This window comes from Hyperolius riggenbachi, chromosome 4, assembly GCF_040937935.1.
Source record: "Hyperolius riggenbachi isolate aHypRig1 chromosome 4, aHypRig1.pri, whole genome shotgun sequence".
NCBI classification, from domain to species: Eukaryota; Metazoa; Chordata; class Amphibia; order Anura; family Hyperoliidae; genus Hyperolius; species Hyperolius riggenbachi.
This window is the reverse complement of record NC_090649.1, coordinates 195,465,280-195,484,913: the sequence shown is the minus strand read 5'-3', so window position 1 is coordinate 195,484,913 and position 19,634 is coordinate 195,465,280. Positions and strand designations below refer to the sequence as shown.

General features: G+C 44.1%; 1 protein-coding gene across 5 annotated transcripts in view; it reads right to left on the bottom strand.

Moving 5' to 3' along the window:
• Positions 1-19,634, bottom strand: part of FGF12 (fibroblast growth factor 12) — a 606,762-nt gene that overhangs the window by 195,596 nt on the left and 391,532 nt on the right. The window contains exon 1 of one of the 5 annotated variants that reach the window (XM_068281181.1): positions 14,340-15,444. The exons of the other annotated variants lie outside the window; for them this stretch is intronic. Coding sequence (XP_068137282.1) covers positions 14,340-14,538 — 199 coding nt within the window. The 5' untranslated portion in view covers positions 14,539-15,444. Of the gene's footprint in view, positions 1-14,339; positions 15,445-19,634 lie in introns of those variants that run through there. 5 annotated transcript variants of the gene reach the window in all.

Sequence of the window (19,634 nt, the reverse complement as noted above, 5' to 3'; positions counted from 1 at the left end):
TGCTTATCACTAATTCTGCATAAACCTAGACCTAACCATTCAGAGCAATACAAAAAGTTATAATTGAAAATACAAATCAATTTGCTGAGCTTTAAGTCAGTCACATCCACTGCGTGCTACCATATCTGTAAAACAATCTGACATAGCGTAACCTGCTTTCTTTGCAAAAACACTGCACCCACATCAAACGTGTCAGCGGTGAAACGAGTGCCCATGCATAACTCCCTCCACCTCTAATAACAGAGCAGCTCACCAGATGATGACCACCAATCTACAGGTGGGATTCAGGCTCAATATGTGGTACTCAAGGGCTCATCAGTAATCCACATCCATGATGTCATAAAAAAGATCTTTATTCCTCAATAAAAAAACATAAAACTTCATTGCGTAGCATACTATCCTCATATAAAACACACTGCGCCTCTCGCGCCCTCTATGCACTTACAAGCTCCAGAAGAAATATAGACATATCACAACGGCAGGGCTGTCCGGCTTCCACTGTGTTACTGCAAGGTCCGTTCACGGCGTCTTGCTCGTTTCCCCACAACCAGCGCCTCTCCCGGACTTCCGCATTGTGCGTCAGGCGTACTGGCTCCGCCCTACACGTTTCGAAACGCGTAGGGCGGAGCCAGTACGCCTGACGCACAATACGGAAGTCCGGGAGAGGCGCTGGTTGTGGGGAAACGAGCGGGACGCCGCGAACGGACCTTGCAATAACACAGTAAAAGCCGGACAGCCCTGCCATTGTGATATGTCTATATTTCTTCTGGAGCTTGTAAGTGCATAGAGGGCGCGAGAGGCGCAGTGTGTTTTATATGAGGATAGTATGCTACGCAATGAAGTTTTATGTTTTTTTATTGAGGAATAAAGATCTTTTTTATGACATCATGGATGTGGATTACTGATGAGCCCTTGAGTACCACATATTGAGCCTGAATCCCACCTGTAGATTGGTGGTCATCATCTGGTGAGCTGCTCTATTATTAGAGGTGGAGGGAGTTATGCATGGGCACTCGTTTCACCGCGGACACGTTTGATGTGGGTGCAGTGTTTTTGCAAAGAAAGCAGGTTACGCTATGTCAGATTGTTTTACAGATATGGTAGCGCGCAGTGGATGTGACTGACTTAAAGATACTTCTCGAGGATTCAACACAGCGCACTCCAACTATTGCTTTGGACTCAAGGACATTTGTGTTCATTGTGTATGGTGATAATCATACAGTTTTTTAACGATATAGTAACTTTTTATTGTGGTGGCGCAGCATTTTTTTATTGAAATTTGCTGAGCTACTGGTAAATGAGAACCAATAAGACCACCTGTCCAGAGCAAAGGAAGAACCAAATTAGCACCACCGGAAGTGTAGTCAGGAAAAAAAGCCAGCTGTAATTGTTTTGGTGCCAGTAGGCCCTACTTAGGAACCCATCCTAAATGCATGGACTCTGTGACATTTCCCAGATACAAAAAAGAATTATTAACGCATTACCATCAGTGCCTTTTCTACAAGATCCAGAATCTTGTATACAGTAGTCTATGAGGGTTTTGCATACCATGCATGTGTAACATTCCATAATAATCACCTATCCATAGGCACGCACTTCTCTGAACGTGATGATACACAGTTGCGCCTAAGATTTTAAGGCTCTGACTGTTTGACTTTGTTACATTGGCTGAACTACTGGCACATCCTGTAGGGTAATAGGGAAGGTCAAGTGTGCTTGTGGAACCTATTATAATTGATGCAAGCTCTGACTGGCTTCTTGTGTGAGGAGATCCACAGTCAGGACTTAGGTATGTCAGCCAGGTGTTATTGAGGACAACAGACCACGCATCAATCGCACTTCAGAAAATACCTGCAGGAGGAATGACATGCAGGGCAGTGCTAAGTTCACAAGCTCTACTGTCAGTTTTTAACTTTTTGTTTTTTAGATGGACTTTGATGTAAGACGATAATACTGTATTTTGAATGTGATGGAGAAGGCCAATATCATTCTCCACTGCGGCAATGGAGCTGCACATCTAGGGAAGCATAAAACAGTAGGTGGGAAGGTGTAAAGAAAAGCGGCTGTCTCAAGGGGAATGCAGTCAAGCAGATGGCAGATACTATTAAATACATAAACAGTTGGAAACATCAGATTGAATGCCTGGTAATTCTATAATAGTCATGTAACCATATCTGTATGACTGGGCTTTCTGCAGACAGCAGAGGATATGCCTCAGCTATGGAATCCTCTTGTAAACATGGTTAAATAAATTTCCTATACATGGCTGTACACAAGGAATGACAATTTTCAATATCACCTTCTTTTGACTTTGGTCTATTTGTTTTTCAAGGTTTACATAATCACAGCCTAATGGAGCCTAAACATGATGATTTGCAAGCATGCAACAGATCTGAAAGCTCTGCAGTAATGAAAGTGGCATCTTCTCAGCAATGAGAAACATTAATGAGGGCTGCAAGAGCTCATCACAGTCAAGGAATTTTTCAACATATAGTAAAATCTGTGCAACCAAGGATTAATCCACTCTCTGTCCCTATGTATATGGCAATGAACCCTTCACTTTGTGTGTAGTGTAGTCATACTTCTGCCGAACAGCAGCTTGTGCTGCATGCAACAGTGCAGTGATTTTTTTTTTTCTTTTTTAAGTAAGGTCTGCTAGGAGAGACAGATAAGGCTGCTATGTCTTACCTCTATCTGATAACCTTAACCCATAAGCAGCTCCAAAAGAATTATCTCGTTTGAGATAAGTGCACTGCTTCTGACCTCAGCTGGTAGAACTTGATGTGCTGTAAACTCTCGTAATGCTTTGCTGTCTCTCTGCTAGCAGAATATATAGAAACTGAAAGCAGAATTCCTCTGTTATTGTCTCACAATGCCGCCTAGTGACATTTGGCCATAAATACACCTTAAAGCAGTACTAATTAGAAGGAAGGAAATGTAACAAATACGGAAGAAAAAAATGTGCTAAAATAAATTGGCCTGGAGCATTTGCAAGCCTCTAAATAAATTGGCTGATTAAGAGTTAAAAATAATTCATGGTGAGAGACATCTGGAGGCTGACATATTTATTTCCTTTTAAACAATACCAGTTGCCTAGGCATCCTGCTGATCTTTCTGGTCAGTAATGAATCACACAACTGAAAATAGCTTGCAGCTAATCTTGTCAGATTTTTGTCAGAAACATCTAATAAGAATGCTTGTTTAGGGTCTACGGCTAATAGTGTTAGAGGTGGAGGATCAGCAAGACAGCCAGGTAATGTGCATTGTTTAAAAGGAAATATGTCATCCTCCATTTGTTTCACACCTCAGGATCCCTTTAATTGTCAGACTGTAGTGCAGTTATAATATATTCCGGATCACTCACCTTGATCATGTATGCAGATCATGAAAGTCAAAATCCCTGATCTGCTTACAAGTTAGAAACGTAACATTAGGGCATGTAATCCCAATTCCGCTACAGCTTAGAAACACACTTATTATTATTTAGTATTTTTATAGCGCTGACATCTTCCGCAGCACACTCAGGCTTCTTTCAGACGAATGACTAAACGTCGCCATTGCCAGGGTTAATCGTCCTTTGGTTGCAATGTAATGCAACCAAATGGGAGCGTCAGTAACAACAAGCGTGTCAGCAGTTGACAAGGGGCAGCTACCACCCAGTAAAAAGCAGCATGTAGTGTCCTGAGCCGCTACTGCCGACCCGGATGCATTTGCAGCGATCGCTATAATTGCTGGACGCTGGCAGTCGGCTGCAAGCTCCCTGCACATAAACAGCAGTGGCTGATAAGCAGTTAAGTGTGCTGCCATCATGTAAAAACCCTCACAGAGTACATAATCTCACCACTTACTGCATAGATAAAATTTACAATGAACTAAAAAAAATAGGTTTTTTTTTAAATTTCAGGATTTGAAAGTATAGTACCTGCTGCACCAATTCATAGGTTCATACTACTTGGCGACCTGCTGCCAGCGAGTCGGAAATACTCTACACCTCACGTCACATGAGCATCGAGGGAGAGGTGAGTGAGGTCACTATCAACTGAAGCCACACCTCCCTGCAGACTGACAGCCTATCATGGCTCAAAGTCTGCAGTAGAGAAGTATGGGTTAGTTAGGATATTGGAGGAAGTGAGCAGACAGTTGCAAGTTTTGAGGGAGAAATGGGGAAACTAACGTAACTTGTAAAGCAATATTTTGCTTTTTTTACATTGTGATAACGTCTTATACATAATTATTTTCAAATATTGCTGAAAAAACAAACAAACTGTACCTGAACTAGAACCTTCACTAACTAGTATATTTCAGAAAGTGGGTAGCAATGTAATCTTCCATATTCCTCTCATGATGACAGCATTTTGCTATCATTACTGATCAGATCTGCCTGTGTGTGACCTGCCTAACGCACAGCCATAGTCTGACATTTTTACGTGAATAATACAAACACCGTCCCATAAATCCAAATGTAATGGTAAATGCCAAACAGACTTAACAGTATGCCAGAACCCCTGTGAGATACATTTTACGTTCCATTCCCATTTTAATTATAGCCAACTATTAACTAAATGAAAATTAGTGGCGCACAGCACATTACTGTTACCTCAGGAAAGCTTGCAAGAATATGCTCAAATCTGTAATAAAACGTGGGGGAAAGAAATAGCATTTTCATCTGTTTACCACCCTGGTTTCCATTACAGGAGCTCCTGCTGGGATGTAATTCCTCATTTTATTTACCATGCAGATATATGGAAGAAACTGAATCTAGCAACCACCCAAAAGCCTTCAGCAAGGACAAATATCAATGTACAAGGACACATATCAGTGTATGGCAGGGTATGATGGGATAGTTTTCAGTTTGTACAGCATGCTTCCGTAAAATGCAGACAGGCCTGTGGGCCACTGACCTCTGTGCCTGCCAAATAAAAACAAACCAGCTCTATGCCATCTGAAAAAAGATCAAATAAAAATACTGATTTAGCCTCAACAAACAAGGATAGCTATTTATTTCTATCATAAACTAATGATTGATTTTGATAAGCTGGGAAAAAAAGCAGAGCAGTTCAGCCTGTCTGTTAACTGCCATTGCAATTCGGGTGCAAATTAAATGCAGCTGAATTGCAGCGATAGTTAACACCAAGCATGTCAAGCGTTGATGCGCGGTGGGGTTAATGGGCGGCAGAGAACCGGCAGCACTCAGATCTCACTCCAGGGGGTGGGATGGGTTCACCTTTATGGCGCCAGTACCGGGCGCTAACAAGCGCCTGGCGAGTGCAGGGGAGTAGCTGACAGGTGGTGACTTCTTCACTTGTCAGCTGTCTGTGTGAAAGGACCCTTACAGACATTTTTTAGAAAAACATGTTTTCGCACTTTAAAGTGCTTTATTACTAATCTGCTAGAATTCAAAAGTATGTTTGTACTTGTATACTTGAAAAGCCAAGTAAAAAAATTATTAGTTGCAAAGTGAAGCAATGTGATGGAGTCATGTGACGTAAGCACTAATTCACAGGTGTCTCAGCAACCCTCACTTTAATGTGATTTGACCCATGTGAGGGTGCAAATGCTAACCTTTTAATAGTAGACCATTAAATCTAGATTTTTGGGGTCAGCTATGATATCCATACTGGAGGTGTGTGTAGATGTCTGTGGCTCTGATTCGCTAAGGCATCTCCAGAGATTATACCTGTATCTGATAAGAGGGAACCAATCTGACTAAGGCTTTGTTCATATTGCGTTCCGTTCACATGGCCGTTAGCATTGGGTGGTTTTTGAAGCTTCTTTTTTTTTATTCCCGGTGCTTGGGTGGGAGATTTGTTTTTGTGGTAAGCGGTTTTCTAAGCGTTTTTCCACAGCGGTTTTGTAATTCACTCCCTGACACAAGTCAGGAAATGAACTCTTTGACCCGGAAAAGAATAAATACAATGTATTTATTCTTAGAAATGCAAATGCAATCGCTGCACAAAGCGATTTTGTGAGCGTTTTGCATTTTTCCTATACCTTCCATTGAGGAGGAATCGCCTCAAAAATGGCTCATGCAGCGCTTCTCTGAGCAGATCGGAAACGAACCGCTCAGATGTGAACTCTGTCATAGAGATGCGTTGCACAAGCGTTCTTAGGGCGATTTTGAAAATCGCCCGCCTTTAAAAAAAAGTGTAAAACGCCCTTAGTGTGAACGAGCCCTAACTCTATCTCACTGGATTGCTAAGACCAGTACAGATATAGTATACATCACATACACAAATACTGCCTGCTAAAGAATTTACATTTTTGCTAGAGGTACCTTTTAAAGCAGATGCACTTCAATCCAGTTTCTATAAACATTATATTAGGAAATCCTTGCTGTTTACAATATCAGTAATTGTTTGAAAAGCAGTTTTGCAAAGTTAGGCCTTTTTTACACTATCTGCTAAAAGTCTGACGCATTTTAACGTTCCATAGCAGTGCACTGTAAAAAAAGCTTTCAGTTAAAATGCGTATAGTGCGAAGTGAGCCATAGGAAGACACGGACATTACTTTGAAAATCAGTTGTCCTTTCAGTTATAACTGAGAGCAACTGATAGTGTAAAAGGACCCATTAGGGTCTTACAGCAATAACTGTCAGTGGGGTACATGGTACAAATTACCACCAGGGACATTTGGTAAAAGGGTACATGTGTAAAGGAGAACTATCGTAAAACAAATTGAAAAAAATAAAATTAACACATTTCTCCCAGAGTAAAATGCACTATAAACTATAATACTTCTTTTTTCCAATGTCGCTGTCAGTTACAGTAGGTAGGTAAAATCTGACAGATCTGTCAGGTTTCAGACTAATGCATCTCATCATGGATTCTCAGTAATTTCTTTATTCACAAACTGCCAAAGCAGTATGCAAGCGTGTAGGAAGGCTGACTTGTATAGATCCTTTCCAGGAAGTGCTTTTGTAAAGAAAGAAGGTAATTGCCGAACATTTTTTTTTTATTCACCCCACACTGTAAATGATAATAGATCCCACATTTCTATATTGGGTGTAAGCTAAAAATCTCATTAAGAAGTATGGGTTATGTTTAACATCCCACTTACTTTCTGCTGTTAATTCACCTCCCAAACAGAGAAACAATAACCTATAATATTTTAAACCCTAGCTGCTGTCAGGAATATTTATAAAGCCATGAAAGTTCTGATGTATGGGGAGATTGACTAAGAGACAGATTTCTCATTGATCGAAGAGAGATCTGTTGCCTGCCCACACACCACAGGCCGATTCCCAATTGATTTCAGCATGAAATTGCTCAAGAATTGGCCTAGTCCCGCTGCATCTGCACCCAGCACTGTCCCCTCTATTGTAAGATGCCCCCCCCCCCAATGCAGTATACTGTAACTGTCACTGTCCTCCGGTGGCTCAAGGCTCCATCCTCATACATGCGTCCCACGTGGTTGTCCGAATAATGTATACGTATACGCCGGCAACTACGCAGGCCGTGTGTGTGTGGATGGAGAGCAGAGTCCGGAGCCAGTGGCGGACACTGACAGGTAAAGTATACTGCAGGGGGCATACTTTACACTAAGGGGGCTTGCCGGGGGTACCGTCACGTTCTTCCCGATATCACGCGCCATTACCACCGTGCACCGGATCGAGCATGTCAGCCCTACATCTTGCAGCATGTCCGATCGTTACATGTGACCCACTGCACTCCGAAATTGGTTGCATCATCATTCGAGAACGCTCTTGGTGGCATTGATTTTCATCCAATCAGATTACAGTAATCTAATCGGATGGTCGATCGGCCAAGACGCTTGTATGGCCACCTTTAGGGGATCTGCTGAGCAGACGCAGAGAAGTGAACAGATCCATAGGATTGTATGGGCACTGAGCTCACATGCAGAATTATTCTGCAATGCAATGGATATAGTGTGAATGCACCTGTATTCTCTAACCTTTCCTTATCATGTCCTGACTCAGACAAGGGCTGAAAACATTTACCACCTAATAGCAAAGAAGAAAAACAAACAAACAAAATAAAAACAAAAACAAAAAGCAAAACTCTAGTCCTGGCTTTCAGGTCACTTATGTTCCCTACTCTTCATGAATAGAGATGATCAATGAGATAGAAATAATCCCAGCTACCAGTAACAACTGCATGTTAGAAATGTGCCAATCAAATGCACTCCCTGTCAAGTCTGCCTGAACCAACTCCAAGCTTTATACCATTTGCATTTAATGAGCATACAAGATACAAGTTGCATCTCACCGACCATATAACCATATTAGTCACATGCTAGAATTAAAAAAGCAGGCAGGATTATTAACAATCTCAGCTATGCCGATGATACCACTCTGATGGCTGAAACTGAGGAAGAATTCAAAAGCCTGATAGAAAGTGCTGGTCAAGAAAACTAAAGTCATGTCATCTGCTCCAATACACCATCTACAAATACAGTAGATGGACAAAAAGTAGAAGTTGTTACAGATTTCGTCTTCCTGGGATCGAAGATCTCTGCAGGTGGTGAGTGCAGCCATGAGATGCTTGTTGCTTAGAAGGAAAGCTGTAGCAAGTTTGGACAAGATACTAAAAGATAGAGATGTCACTTTACTAACAAAGATCATGATAGTTAGAGCCCTGTTCTTCCCAGTAGTAATATATGGCTGTGAAAGTTGGACTAAAAATAAAGCCATGCATAGAGAAATTGATGCTTTTGAACTGTGCGTGTGGAAAAAGCTACTGAGGGCCCGTTCACACTGCACGCATTTCCAGCCGCGTTTTGGAAACGCGTGCAGGAGGCCGACACGCACGGCATCAGACAGTGCATAGAGTGTACTGTCTGATGTTCACACTGCATGCGTTCCGGACCTGTGCGGTCCGGGAAAGCATGCTGCATGCAGATTTTGCAAAAACGCGCGGCTGTCCCATTCACAGTGATGGGATCAGCCACGCAACGCACACAAACGCGGATGACACGGTTCGTACGCGTTGCGTTCCGCATTTGTGATCTGAACGGGCCCTGAGAGTTCCCTGGACTGCTAGAAGATCTAACTAGTCAATGTGTAGAGAAATAAGGCCAGAGTATTCACTAAAAGGGCTGATATTAAAACTCATATACTTTGATCAAATAATGAGAAGGTTGCATTCTTTGGAGAAATCATTGATGCTTAAAAAAACAGAGGCTAGAAGAAGCAGAGGACGGCAGAGGCTAAGATGGATAGACAGCATTTGTCAAGCTATGAACATGCCTATGCAACAGCTGAAAGAAGCAGTGAATGACAGATACCTCTGGCGTGCAGAAGTACACATGGTCACAAAGAGTCAGAGTTGAACAAGCATGCAGCAGATCAGGCGTTTCTGACATTATTGTCAGATCCGACAAGATCAGCGGCATGCCTGCGCATCCCCACGGCTGAAATCTCACTAAATCTCCCCTAACTCCCCCCTTCCTCTCCCCCGCAAAATCCACGACTTTCTTGGTTGTGGATTTTGCTGCTGTTGGAGGCAGAGCTTTCAGCCGCAGCTCTGCCTCCATTCGCGTCTATCAGCAGCGGATCTCCGCCTCTCCCCCGCCCCTCTCAGTAAAGAAAGACTGAGAGGGGCGGGGGAGAGGCGGCGATCCAGGCTGATAGACGCGCTGAGAGGCAGAGCTGCGGCTCATAGCTCTGCCTCTTACGGAAGCGCTGCCCAGATTGCCCCCCCCCCCCGGGAGTTTGGGCGGGATTTAGTTAGATTACAGCTGCAGGGATGCAGCGGTTTAGGTAGGGCTAACATGTTAAACATGATTCTGTAATAAAAAGAGGATTTTTAAGAGACTTCAGTCTCAGCAAGCTTTCGGGTGTATAGCCTTCATCGGGCTTCAATCTTGTTTGGAGCACAATCGCTCCAAAAATGCTGCAGGACACAGGATTTCAATTTGATCAAATCATGTATGTGGGCTTGCGTTCATCACCACCGCCTTTCATCAGCAAAGCGCTTTTTTGAATTGCCGGCGATACAGAGACAATGCTGAAATTGCTCAAGTGGGTCCCATGCCTCAGGCAAGGCAAGCACTGGAACAGGGCACTCCGCCACTGGTGTCACTTAAAGTTAACTGAGCAGCCTGTTTAGTCCCCAGGGCGTCTCAACAGCACATTAAAAATGCATGCTTACAATGTGGATCATTACAAAAAACTCCATTCTACCATTTCTTTTTTGCATTTAAATGTTTGTTAAAGGCGTTTATTGCCCTACTTCTGTGGCCTGCTGTCCACAGAAAAAGCAGGTAGATAAGGTCTGCTGTAATTAGCAGTAGCAATGAGCAAACAAAAGCTATTATCAGCAGGGGGTGGGAAGGTGGGGAGAAAGGGCACCATACTTAACAGTTTACAGTCACACTTGATTACCTTCACACCTTCCCCGGATACATAAGGGAAGAGGGAAGGGGAGGGGGAAAATGGCAGCTCCAACAGCTTTTAAAAAAACAGGACAAACTGAAGAAAAAAAGATGTTTAGGTCGCTTTAAAAATCCCAGGTGCCAGATCTTTTAGTAATCTTGAAGAACACCTGTACACATGCCAGACTCTTGTCCAAGACGGTCCAGAACAGCTGCCTAGACAGAGATCCATCTAGTGTGTATGAGGCTTAACAGTGGAAATAAAAATCTTGATAAGTCCAACAAACAGAAAAGCTAACGGATTACTTTCATGACCTCCATCTTTTTAGTTTTCCATGCATGTTGAGGTGTAAGCAAATAACTGTAGCTTTCTGTGTAAGTACAGTTATGTTATTTCCTTCACCAAAAAAACGAAAGGCTGCAGTACTGAGGCCCCTTTCACACTTGATGCGTTCTATCACTGTGCAATTCTTATACAATTGCACAGTAACAGTCCCGAAAGGCCGCACCGCGCATTACCACTACGGTGTGACTATACTGTGATGCATACTTTCCAATAAAAATATGTTTTCCTCCGCACAGGACGCGCAATTAATACTGTGGCGTCACGGCAGGACTTGGCACACCATGTTTAAAGGAAATCCAAACCAAGGTAAAAAGTTTCAGTTACCTGGGGCTTCTACCAGCCCTCTCTAGACATCCTGTACCCATGCCATCCTCGAACGATCCTCCGGTCTCAAGCCGCGGCTTACTTTCGGTTTCCATGGACTAGCGAGTCGATGGCCACTGAGCCTGCACGACCCCTGACTGTGCACGTCCTTACATCGCCGGGAGCGTCCTGCGCAGGTGCAGTACTCGGAAATCTCGTATGGCGCCTGCGCACAACGCACGCGGCCAGGACCACGTAGACGTAGTGGCCATCAACTGGCCAGTCAGTGGAAACTGAGACGAAGCCCTGGTGCGGGGCTGCAGGATCGTTTAAGGGCGGCGGGGGCACAGGACGTCTGGAGTGGGCTGGTAGAAGCCCCAGGTAAGTGATACTTTTTTTTTTTACTTGGATTTAAGTACACTTTAATGTCATAGCCCCATAAGACTTTCACTACTTCTGCAATGTGGCATTATTGCGCAACACAACGCAAACGGACCACATTAAGTGTGAAAGGGCCCTTAGAGTATGCTTACCACATACTAATAACTTTCTGCCACTTAACACATTTATCTATAGCTCTCATCTTAAAGGAAACCAGTCAGTTTATTTAACAAAATACAGAAAACTTTGCACTATGAAGAGTATAATTACTACATATTGTAGTTAAAAATCTTATTTTAATATCAACAATCATGTCCAGATATTTATAGGTGCATAATCAATCTTATGTCATTTGTTGAAATGACTAACCAATCAACTTATACTTTCTGAGATTAAGGCTAAATTCACAGTGAGGCATTGCATTACCCGCAAAAGCAGGATCACAATGGAAGGAAATAGTTGTCAATGCGATTATATTGTCTGATACAACACTACGCAATCCACAGTGAACGTAGCCAACAAATTATCTCTTAAGGTAGCCACTAACAGTCCAATTTCTAGCGAAAAATCGTTCGAGTGATCAGAAATTCTGATCGGATTGGTTGTAAATCTCAGTTGATGGGCACAAACAAATGATTATAAAAACAATCGTCCGATTGAATTTTCGTCGAACCAAAATTTGGATTTTCTTGTTGGTTGTGATAAGTAGGAAGCACTGATTGGTTAGTTGATGGTGTAGTGCACGATTTTTTGTCCAATCAGATTTTTGGATCGATCGAACGATTTTCCACTAGAAGTTGGACTGTTAGTGGCAACCTTTATCCTCCAATATTTCCAGTGGCCACTTTGCTGCTTATATGACTCTAGTCAGAGCTACAGTAGTTGGCAAGGTTTCCTCACAGCAGTCATAAGTTACATGACCCCAACAGCATACCTTTTTTGTGTCCCAGGCCAGGCATTCCCAGCTACCACAGAAGTGGTCTGTTTCACAACTTTCCCCAGGGTAGGTTTATAGGACAACTGTAACGAGAGGTATATGGAGGCTGCCATATTTATTTCCTTTTAAACAATACCAGTTGCCTGGCTGTCCTGCTGATCCTCTGCCTATTACTTTTAGTCATAGACCCTGAACAAGCATGCAGCTGATCACGTTTCTGACATTGTCAAAACTAACAAGATTATACGCATGCTTTATTCAGACACTACTGCAGCCAAAGACACCACAAGGACTGCCAGGCAATTGGCATTGATTAAAATGAAATAATGGCAGCCTCCATATCACCTTCCTTACAGTTGTCCTTTAAATGAGACCTACTTCCCTATTACCTTATACACCATCCTTTCCCTTATCACAGGAAGTATTGGTAAGATTTACCATGTGACTACTATTTCTTAGTGGAAAAACTGTATTTGCATTTTTGTCATATATTTGTACATGGCTATCCCCTGGATGAATCATTTTTTAGTCTTTGGAATTTTAAGGTACAGATAATCAAGTGTATTTCATTTTATAGTCCTTCATTTTCTACATTAATTAAGTACAATTCCCAGTTTATAGCAAGTATTAAAACACAAATAAGGGTGCGTACACACATCCAATTTTGATTCACCAATTGTGCCACTTCAATATAGAACTTGAGAACTTACCTACACAATCTGTCCATAGTATTCAAAGTCTGTTGGCCCTAATATTACATGAAAGTGGTAAAACTGGCCAATCAAAATTGAATGTGTGTACACACTAATAAGCAAATTGCTACATATACAAAATAATCAGAAACAATTGAGCAATAATCAGCTACAAATTGAGCCAAAAAAACACACGGATTTTGCTTACGTGTGGAAAAATGGGTTGGATATTTGAAATATTGTACAACAGAAAACTGTTGTCTCTTATTTTCCAGTAAGGTGCCTTTTCTATCCAAAGCTGCCCACACAAGCTTTCATTTGGACAAATGTGTGACATTGTTTCTGTTTTATAGTTCTGTTGTATCAGTAAAAATGGTCGATTGAAGCAGTGGTGGGTGGCCTGTACACACACACACACATACACAGCGATACATACTGTATATAGCCACTGAATTGGTTTTAGCATTCAATTTGATGAATAGTGATTTTTGAAGTACTGTAGTCTACTAAACTTTGCAAATGCAGACACTGTACAGATGAAATGGCATGTGTATCTCTGTCATCAATTGAATGGTGTATACTGGTTGAAAAAAAAAAGGCTAAAATTTACGTATTTTATCCACCACATAGAAAAATCATGATGTAAGTGTGTCTTTTTCCACTAGCTGTTAACCGTTCAAAAAAAAAAAAAAGGATTGCTTATGTTTTACAGATCGCAATGACACGCAATTCACATGTGAACCGTGGAGCACCTTTTCCATTACCGCTTTTTATTTTTCCAAAAACGCAATGGTCGGCATGCACAATTTTTGGTGTGATTGCGCTCCGTTCCCAATGGTTCGCTGTGCAATCATAGAGTGCAATTTGAAGGTTGCGCGATAGTATCACAGCGTGTGATTGCACTACCAAGTGGAAAAGGAGCCTATATACGATGTGTATTTTCAGCAGATTTACTGGCCGATTGTTTTTCTATTCGATCTTCCAATCATTTTTCTGAATGATTTTCGTTTACTGCTATGAAAAAAATCGTTCGGAAAACTGATCTAAATCAGTTCTGACCTGTCAGGAATTATCTATCGAGCCATCTATCTGCCGAAAAAGACTCATGGTGTATTATTCCAGGATAAGATACAAAATCAGTGACTATAGGTATGTACACACACAATGTATATAGGTATACACAAGCAGAAGAGTAATTGCACAGGGCACAGCAATCATTGCTAGCACACAGCTCCTGACTGCTGGATGCACAGATCGATCGATGGAGCCCAGGGAAGTTGTGCTGGTGGCCAGTTGGCTGCAGATGATGATGGATGGGCGATTGTTGGGGTGCCTGTGATGCACTGACCTGGTTTTCTCCTGACTGGCCTCTTCCTGCCGCTGCAGAACCTGACTTTACTGAACACCCCCAGCACATGCCTCTCGCACAGAGAGCGCCCGTCCTTGCTGGGGCTGGTGCGCCGCTTGGACGTGCACACCCGCTCGCTGTTGGACTCCCTCGCCTGCCTCTTCTGTCGGATCAGGGAGCTGGCTATAGCCGCAGCCATGGCTCCTGCAGGCACCTCCCAGATCTGCTGCTGGAAGAATTTAGCAACCGAGCCCGCGGGATATCCGAAGACAGGGAAAGACAAATGGGGGTGAGGGGGGGTCCCCCTTCAAACTTCTGTGAATAAAGAGATCTGTGCGATCCTTTGTGTATAAGCAGTCTAGCAGTGCTGTGTGATCGCAGCCAGAGATCCGCTGCAGGTGTTCATCCCAACACTTCTCTCCATCCTGGAAACTCCGCGATCCCGACCAAGAGAGGAGAGATAATGGAGCTGTCACATCAGGAGGTCCCCATTACTCCTGTCCTGCTGCTGTAAGAAAACCGCCAACAGGTCACTAGAGAGGCTCAGCAACAATCCTGCGGCTTCATCCTGGAAGATCCCACAGAAGAAGGTCACGGTGCATTCCCGGTGCCCTGCCAGGGATCACTATACATCCCGGGGCCAGGCGCGGCGCAACCCTCTTATATGTGCCTGCTGGAAGGTGACAGTCCCAGGGGGGTGACACATTCCTGCGCCCGGGTCACATGCAAGCCACTGACATGCCACCAGAAATCCATGCCCGCGCGTGTGGTAGCAGCACACATGAACTGGCAGGCGGGGAGGGAGAGGCAGCACTGGGGAGAGGTGGGAGGTCCCAGGTAGCACTGACACAACTTACAGAGGGCGAGGTAGAGCCCCCTGCCTGTGTCTGCTCCACGCATCCGCCTCAGGCATCTCATTCACACAGGCGCCCCGGGGATAGCGCCCTGCGCGGCATTCCTGCGCTCCAGCGGGGAGACGGGGTGGGATGCGCTGAAGCCACTGGCGGTGACGGCAGGTGCAGCAATTATCCAGCGAGGAGGGAGGGAGCCCGGGGACCGCATCCCCATTCACACGGGAGACAGAGCAGGGGGGCTGCACTGCTAGTAGGATTGCAGCTTTCCTGTGTCTCCCCTCTCTCTGCTCTCTACGCAATCCTACGTGATCGAGGTTTGGATGAGAAATCCTCACCGGCAGTCCGAGGGAACTGCAGCTCGCATTCAGCCTGTCCCCTGCTTTATTGCACCGGAAAGCCATGTGTGATGGGGCTTCTCTGCAGCGGGACAATCGGCTGCTCCGCTCACCAGTTGCACCGTCTGAACGACACAGCTGAAAAGGGGGGATTCTAATTTTAGGGCTCCTTCACACCAAGATGCAAATAGCAATTTTGATTTTCTATACATGTTAGGGCCCATTCACACTGGAGAGGTTTTCAACGATTTCCACAATGCTTTGAAACGCTGGCGATCACTAGCGTTTGTAAGAGCGCTAGTGTAATGTATACTACATGGCAGTGATCTCACTGCAGCAATCGCCAGCAATTTGTGGAAATTGAAAACGCAGTACTTTTTCGCGGTTCAATGCTAAAGAATCGTGAAACGCGATCACGCCAAAATCGCGATTGTAAATTGCATCTGCAAAAAGGGGTTTCACTAGTGTTTTGCTATTCCCGGTGTGGATGGGCCCTCACAGAGTCACTATCGCTGCAAAAATTCTACATGCAGCGCTTTTACTAAAAACGAATCTCTATGGTGTGAAATAGCCCATAGGATTACATTGCCCGAGCGTTTTTCAAAACACCGGAATCAGAAAAGCTGAAGGAAATGTTTTTCACCTGGAACAGGGATTTTTCGTTTGCTTGGACGTTTTCAGTTGTAGTTTACAGCCTGCCAAGTGTTTTGGAGATTTATGCTCTGTTATGCATCGATGCCAAATTAATTACTTTTAAAAGCTAATGATGAGACTACAGCCACACCAAAATCACATTAATGCATTTTCAGGCAGCACATTTGTTGTACACTACCCTTTACTACATTTGCGTGAACTTCATATATGATAAGATTGTTCCAGATTTTCTTATTTGTAACAAATATAAGAATTTATCAGATAATAGACAGACACATTTCAAGGCAAGGTCCCTTTCAGATGGTCGGCTGATCTGCGCGTTTACTTTGCAGTCCAGCTTCCCGTTTACTGCCCGCCAGTGTAATTCGGGTGCAATTTAAAGGATGCCAGAGCCCAAATAAAGATGAGAAACGGGAAGGTGGGGGGGTGCAGGCATGTATGGTGAGCTGTCCTGATGCTCACCGCTTCCCCCATTCTTCTTTCTGACCCCTCCGCTACCTGTAATTGCCCTCCGGCACCATCTTCTGGTCGGCCTGGTCTAGCATCACTGCTCCTGTGCTGGCCCAGCTGCACCTGTAGTACATTATGCATCTACTGCCAGGAGCACTATGCGCATGACAGTGATGACCGACTGGAAGTAGTCCAGAAGGTGGAAGGGTTTGTAGTCACGTGACGCGGCGTGGGACAGGTTAAAGAAGAAGGCTGCTGGGTAAGTTTAACCTCCCCCACACACACCCGCTCAGCTGCACTAATTGGGAGTATGAAATCCGAATGAAACTCATTTGGATTTCATCCAAATTTGATCCAGAGATCATCACTGACCAGAAGACAGTGCCATAGGGCAATTAGAGGTAGCAGATCTGGCAGAAAGGAGAATGGGGGGAGCAGTGAGCATTAGGACAGCTCACCATACATGCCCTCTCCCCTGTTTCTCATCTTCATTTGGGCTCTGGTATCCTTTAAATGCAGCCGAATTGCAGCGGTTGTAACACCGCATGTGTCAAGCGTTGACACGCGGTGGTGTTACTGGGTGGTGGAGGAAAGGAACGCAACATGTTGAGTTTGAGCGTGGCAGCGCTAAAATCTCACTCCATGGGGAAGCCGCTTGTACAGTGCTGGTACTGGGTGCTAACAAGCACCCTGCCCGGTTCCGGCTGCTAACAAGCACCCTGCCCGGTTCCGGCCACTAACAAGCACCCTGCCCGGTTCCGGCCGCTAACAAGCACCCTGCCCGGTTCAGGCCGCTAACAAGCACCCTGCCCGGTTCAGGCCGCTAACAAGCACCCTGCCCGGTTCCGGCCGCTAACAAGTACCCTGCCCGGTTCCGGCCGCTAACAAGTACCCTGCCCGGTTCCGGCCGCTAACAAGTACCCTGCCCGGTTCCGGCCGCTAACAAGTACCCTGCCTGGTTCCGGCCGCTAACAAGTACCCTGCCCGGTTCCGGCCGCTAACAAGTACCCTGCCCGGTTCCGGCCGCTAACAAGCACCCTGCCCGGTTCCAGCCGCTAACAAGCACCCTGCTGGTTCCGGCTGCTAACAAGCACCCTGCCCGGTTCCAGCCGCTAACAAGCACCCTGCCGTTACAGGACCCTATTGTGTCGCAATTTCTACATCCCTTATTGATGTACCACCAATAGCTGCATTCTACCGCCCAAGCTTATAATATGAATGCACCAGGCATTGTGGTAGGTTAGCAACTGGTTCAACCAGTAAAGAGAATGCAATACAGAGTGATAGTTTACTCAGATGAAGTGATTTTTCTCTTGAAATCGAATCGGGCCATATGTGTCGAACAGCAGAGAAGAACTCTGCAAAAAAAAACAAAAAAAAAAACATGTATGTGCAAAATTAAATTAAGGTATCGTGCATTTACTCATCTGCTACCTCTTGCATTTTACTCTAGCCATACTTTCTTTGTTGGTATGAAAATGGGAGTCACTAATTGTGATTCTAATCCTTCCATTGCCACCCAATGGTCTGCGGAATACTGGATTCAGTGTTGTCAGCAGCTTATTAGCGGCTTACAGTCTCCCCCTAGGGATTGTAGGAAGTAGAGTCCCAAGAAACTGGTGCAGGAGATAGGCAAGCTTAGTAACAGCTCAGGCACACAACTGGATTCATAAACACGCATTTCTGTATAAAGCAGGCAAAGCACTACAAGGTTGGGGGCAAAGCCATTCCCTAGGTGTACACATAGCATACTGTAACTGCACATGCTGGTGCAGGAAACTGAATTAGCCCCTCCCTACTGCTAGGATAGTGCAGTAGAGACAGAGTGATGATGTAATATACATAATAAAAACATAATTTGTAATAAATGTTACCAGAAAAGAGTTAGTAATGTGTAAGGGGATCTAGAAGGCTGGAGTTACTCTTTAAATTTTATTCTAGGGTGAATAGACTCACATACTTGTAAACAGTAAACTTAAAAGGAAAAAAAAAGACGTTAAAACAAATATTGCAGCGCAGGATGAGTCTTTCCTCCTGACAAGGATATTTTTTAATGGTACAGATTGTGCCATATGTGAATTACCCAACAGAATCTCAATCCAAGCTTGTCAAAGTAATGAACATTGTTGGCAACTGTTGTCTCCACAAGATGCTTATCTCTATCAAGGAGACAGAGCAGCATATTTCAGGGAAAACGGAGCTTGCTGCTCAATGACTATGATTGAAACTTCAAGTAATGAATTCAATATAGTGGAAATTGGTAACAGCTCAAATGCCAGATATTATCTATATTGCTAAATGAGATTTGTCCTTAGCGTTGCACTTTTTCCCTTCTTCCTGTACTTTCTTCTACTCTCTCCCTGACCTGTGCTATACTTCAGCTTAGCTACATAAATATCATAGAGAACTACTCATGGGTTTCTTCTGGATTTTGCTACACTGCTAATATGGCTTTAGGGCCCATTCATAGTCTGGCGCTTTGCACCCACGATTCGCGCTTTGCTAATAAGCAAAGCGCTGCTGCACAAGTAATCCAATGGGATTACTCTCACTGCTACAATTGCCGCGCGTTTGCGATTATCACCATTCCCAAAAGCAACGTGTGCAACAATTTGCTGGGGGTGCAACGCAATTCTCATTCACTAGAATGAGAACCGTAAAACGCAATCACTGGAAAAAAGTAATAAGCTAAGCAATTTGTATTTACAGGTGTGAATGGGCACTTAGCCTTCAGCATAGCTAACTACACTGATAGTGGCCTCAGGCTGTACCTGCAAGTGCATTCAGTAATTTATACTGATAGACTCTAACAGTGCTACTATTTACCTGGTCAGAATCTTGACACAGGGCCCACTAATGGTAAGGCTGCATTCTAGGGAGCCTTACCACCCTCTTTGCAGTTTTGAGTTTGTAAGGGAGTATATAGAGGCTTACAAGAGGTGCTGAATTCTGATCCACTTTCCTGTAAAGAGGTACAAACTGCAACAGTTACAGCCACTCCC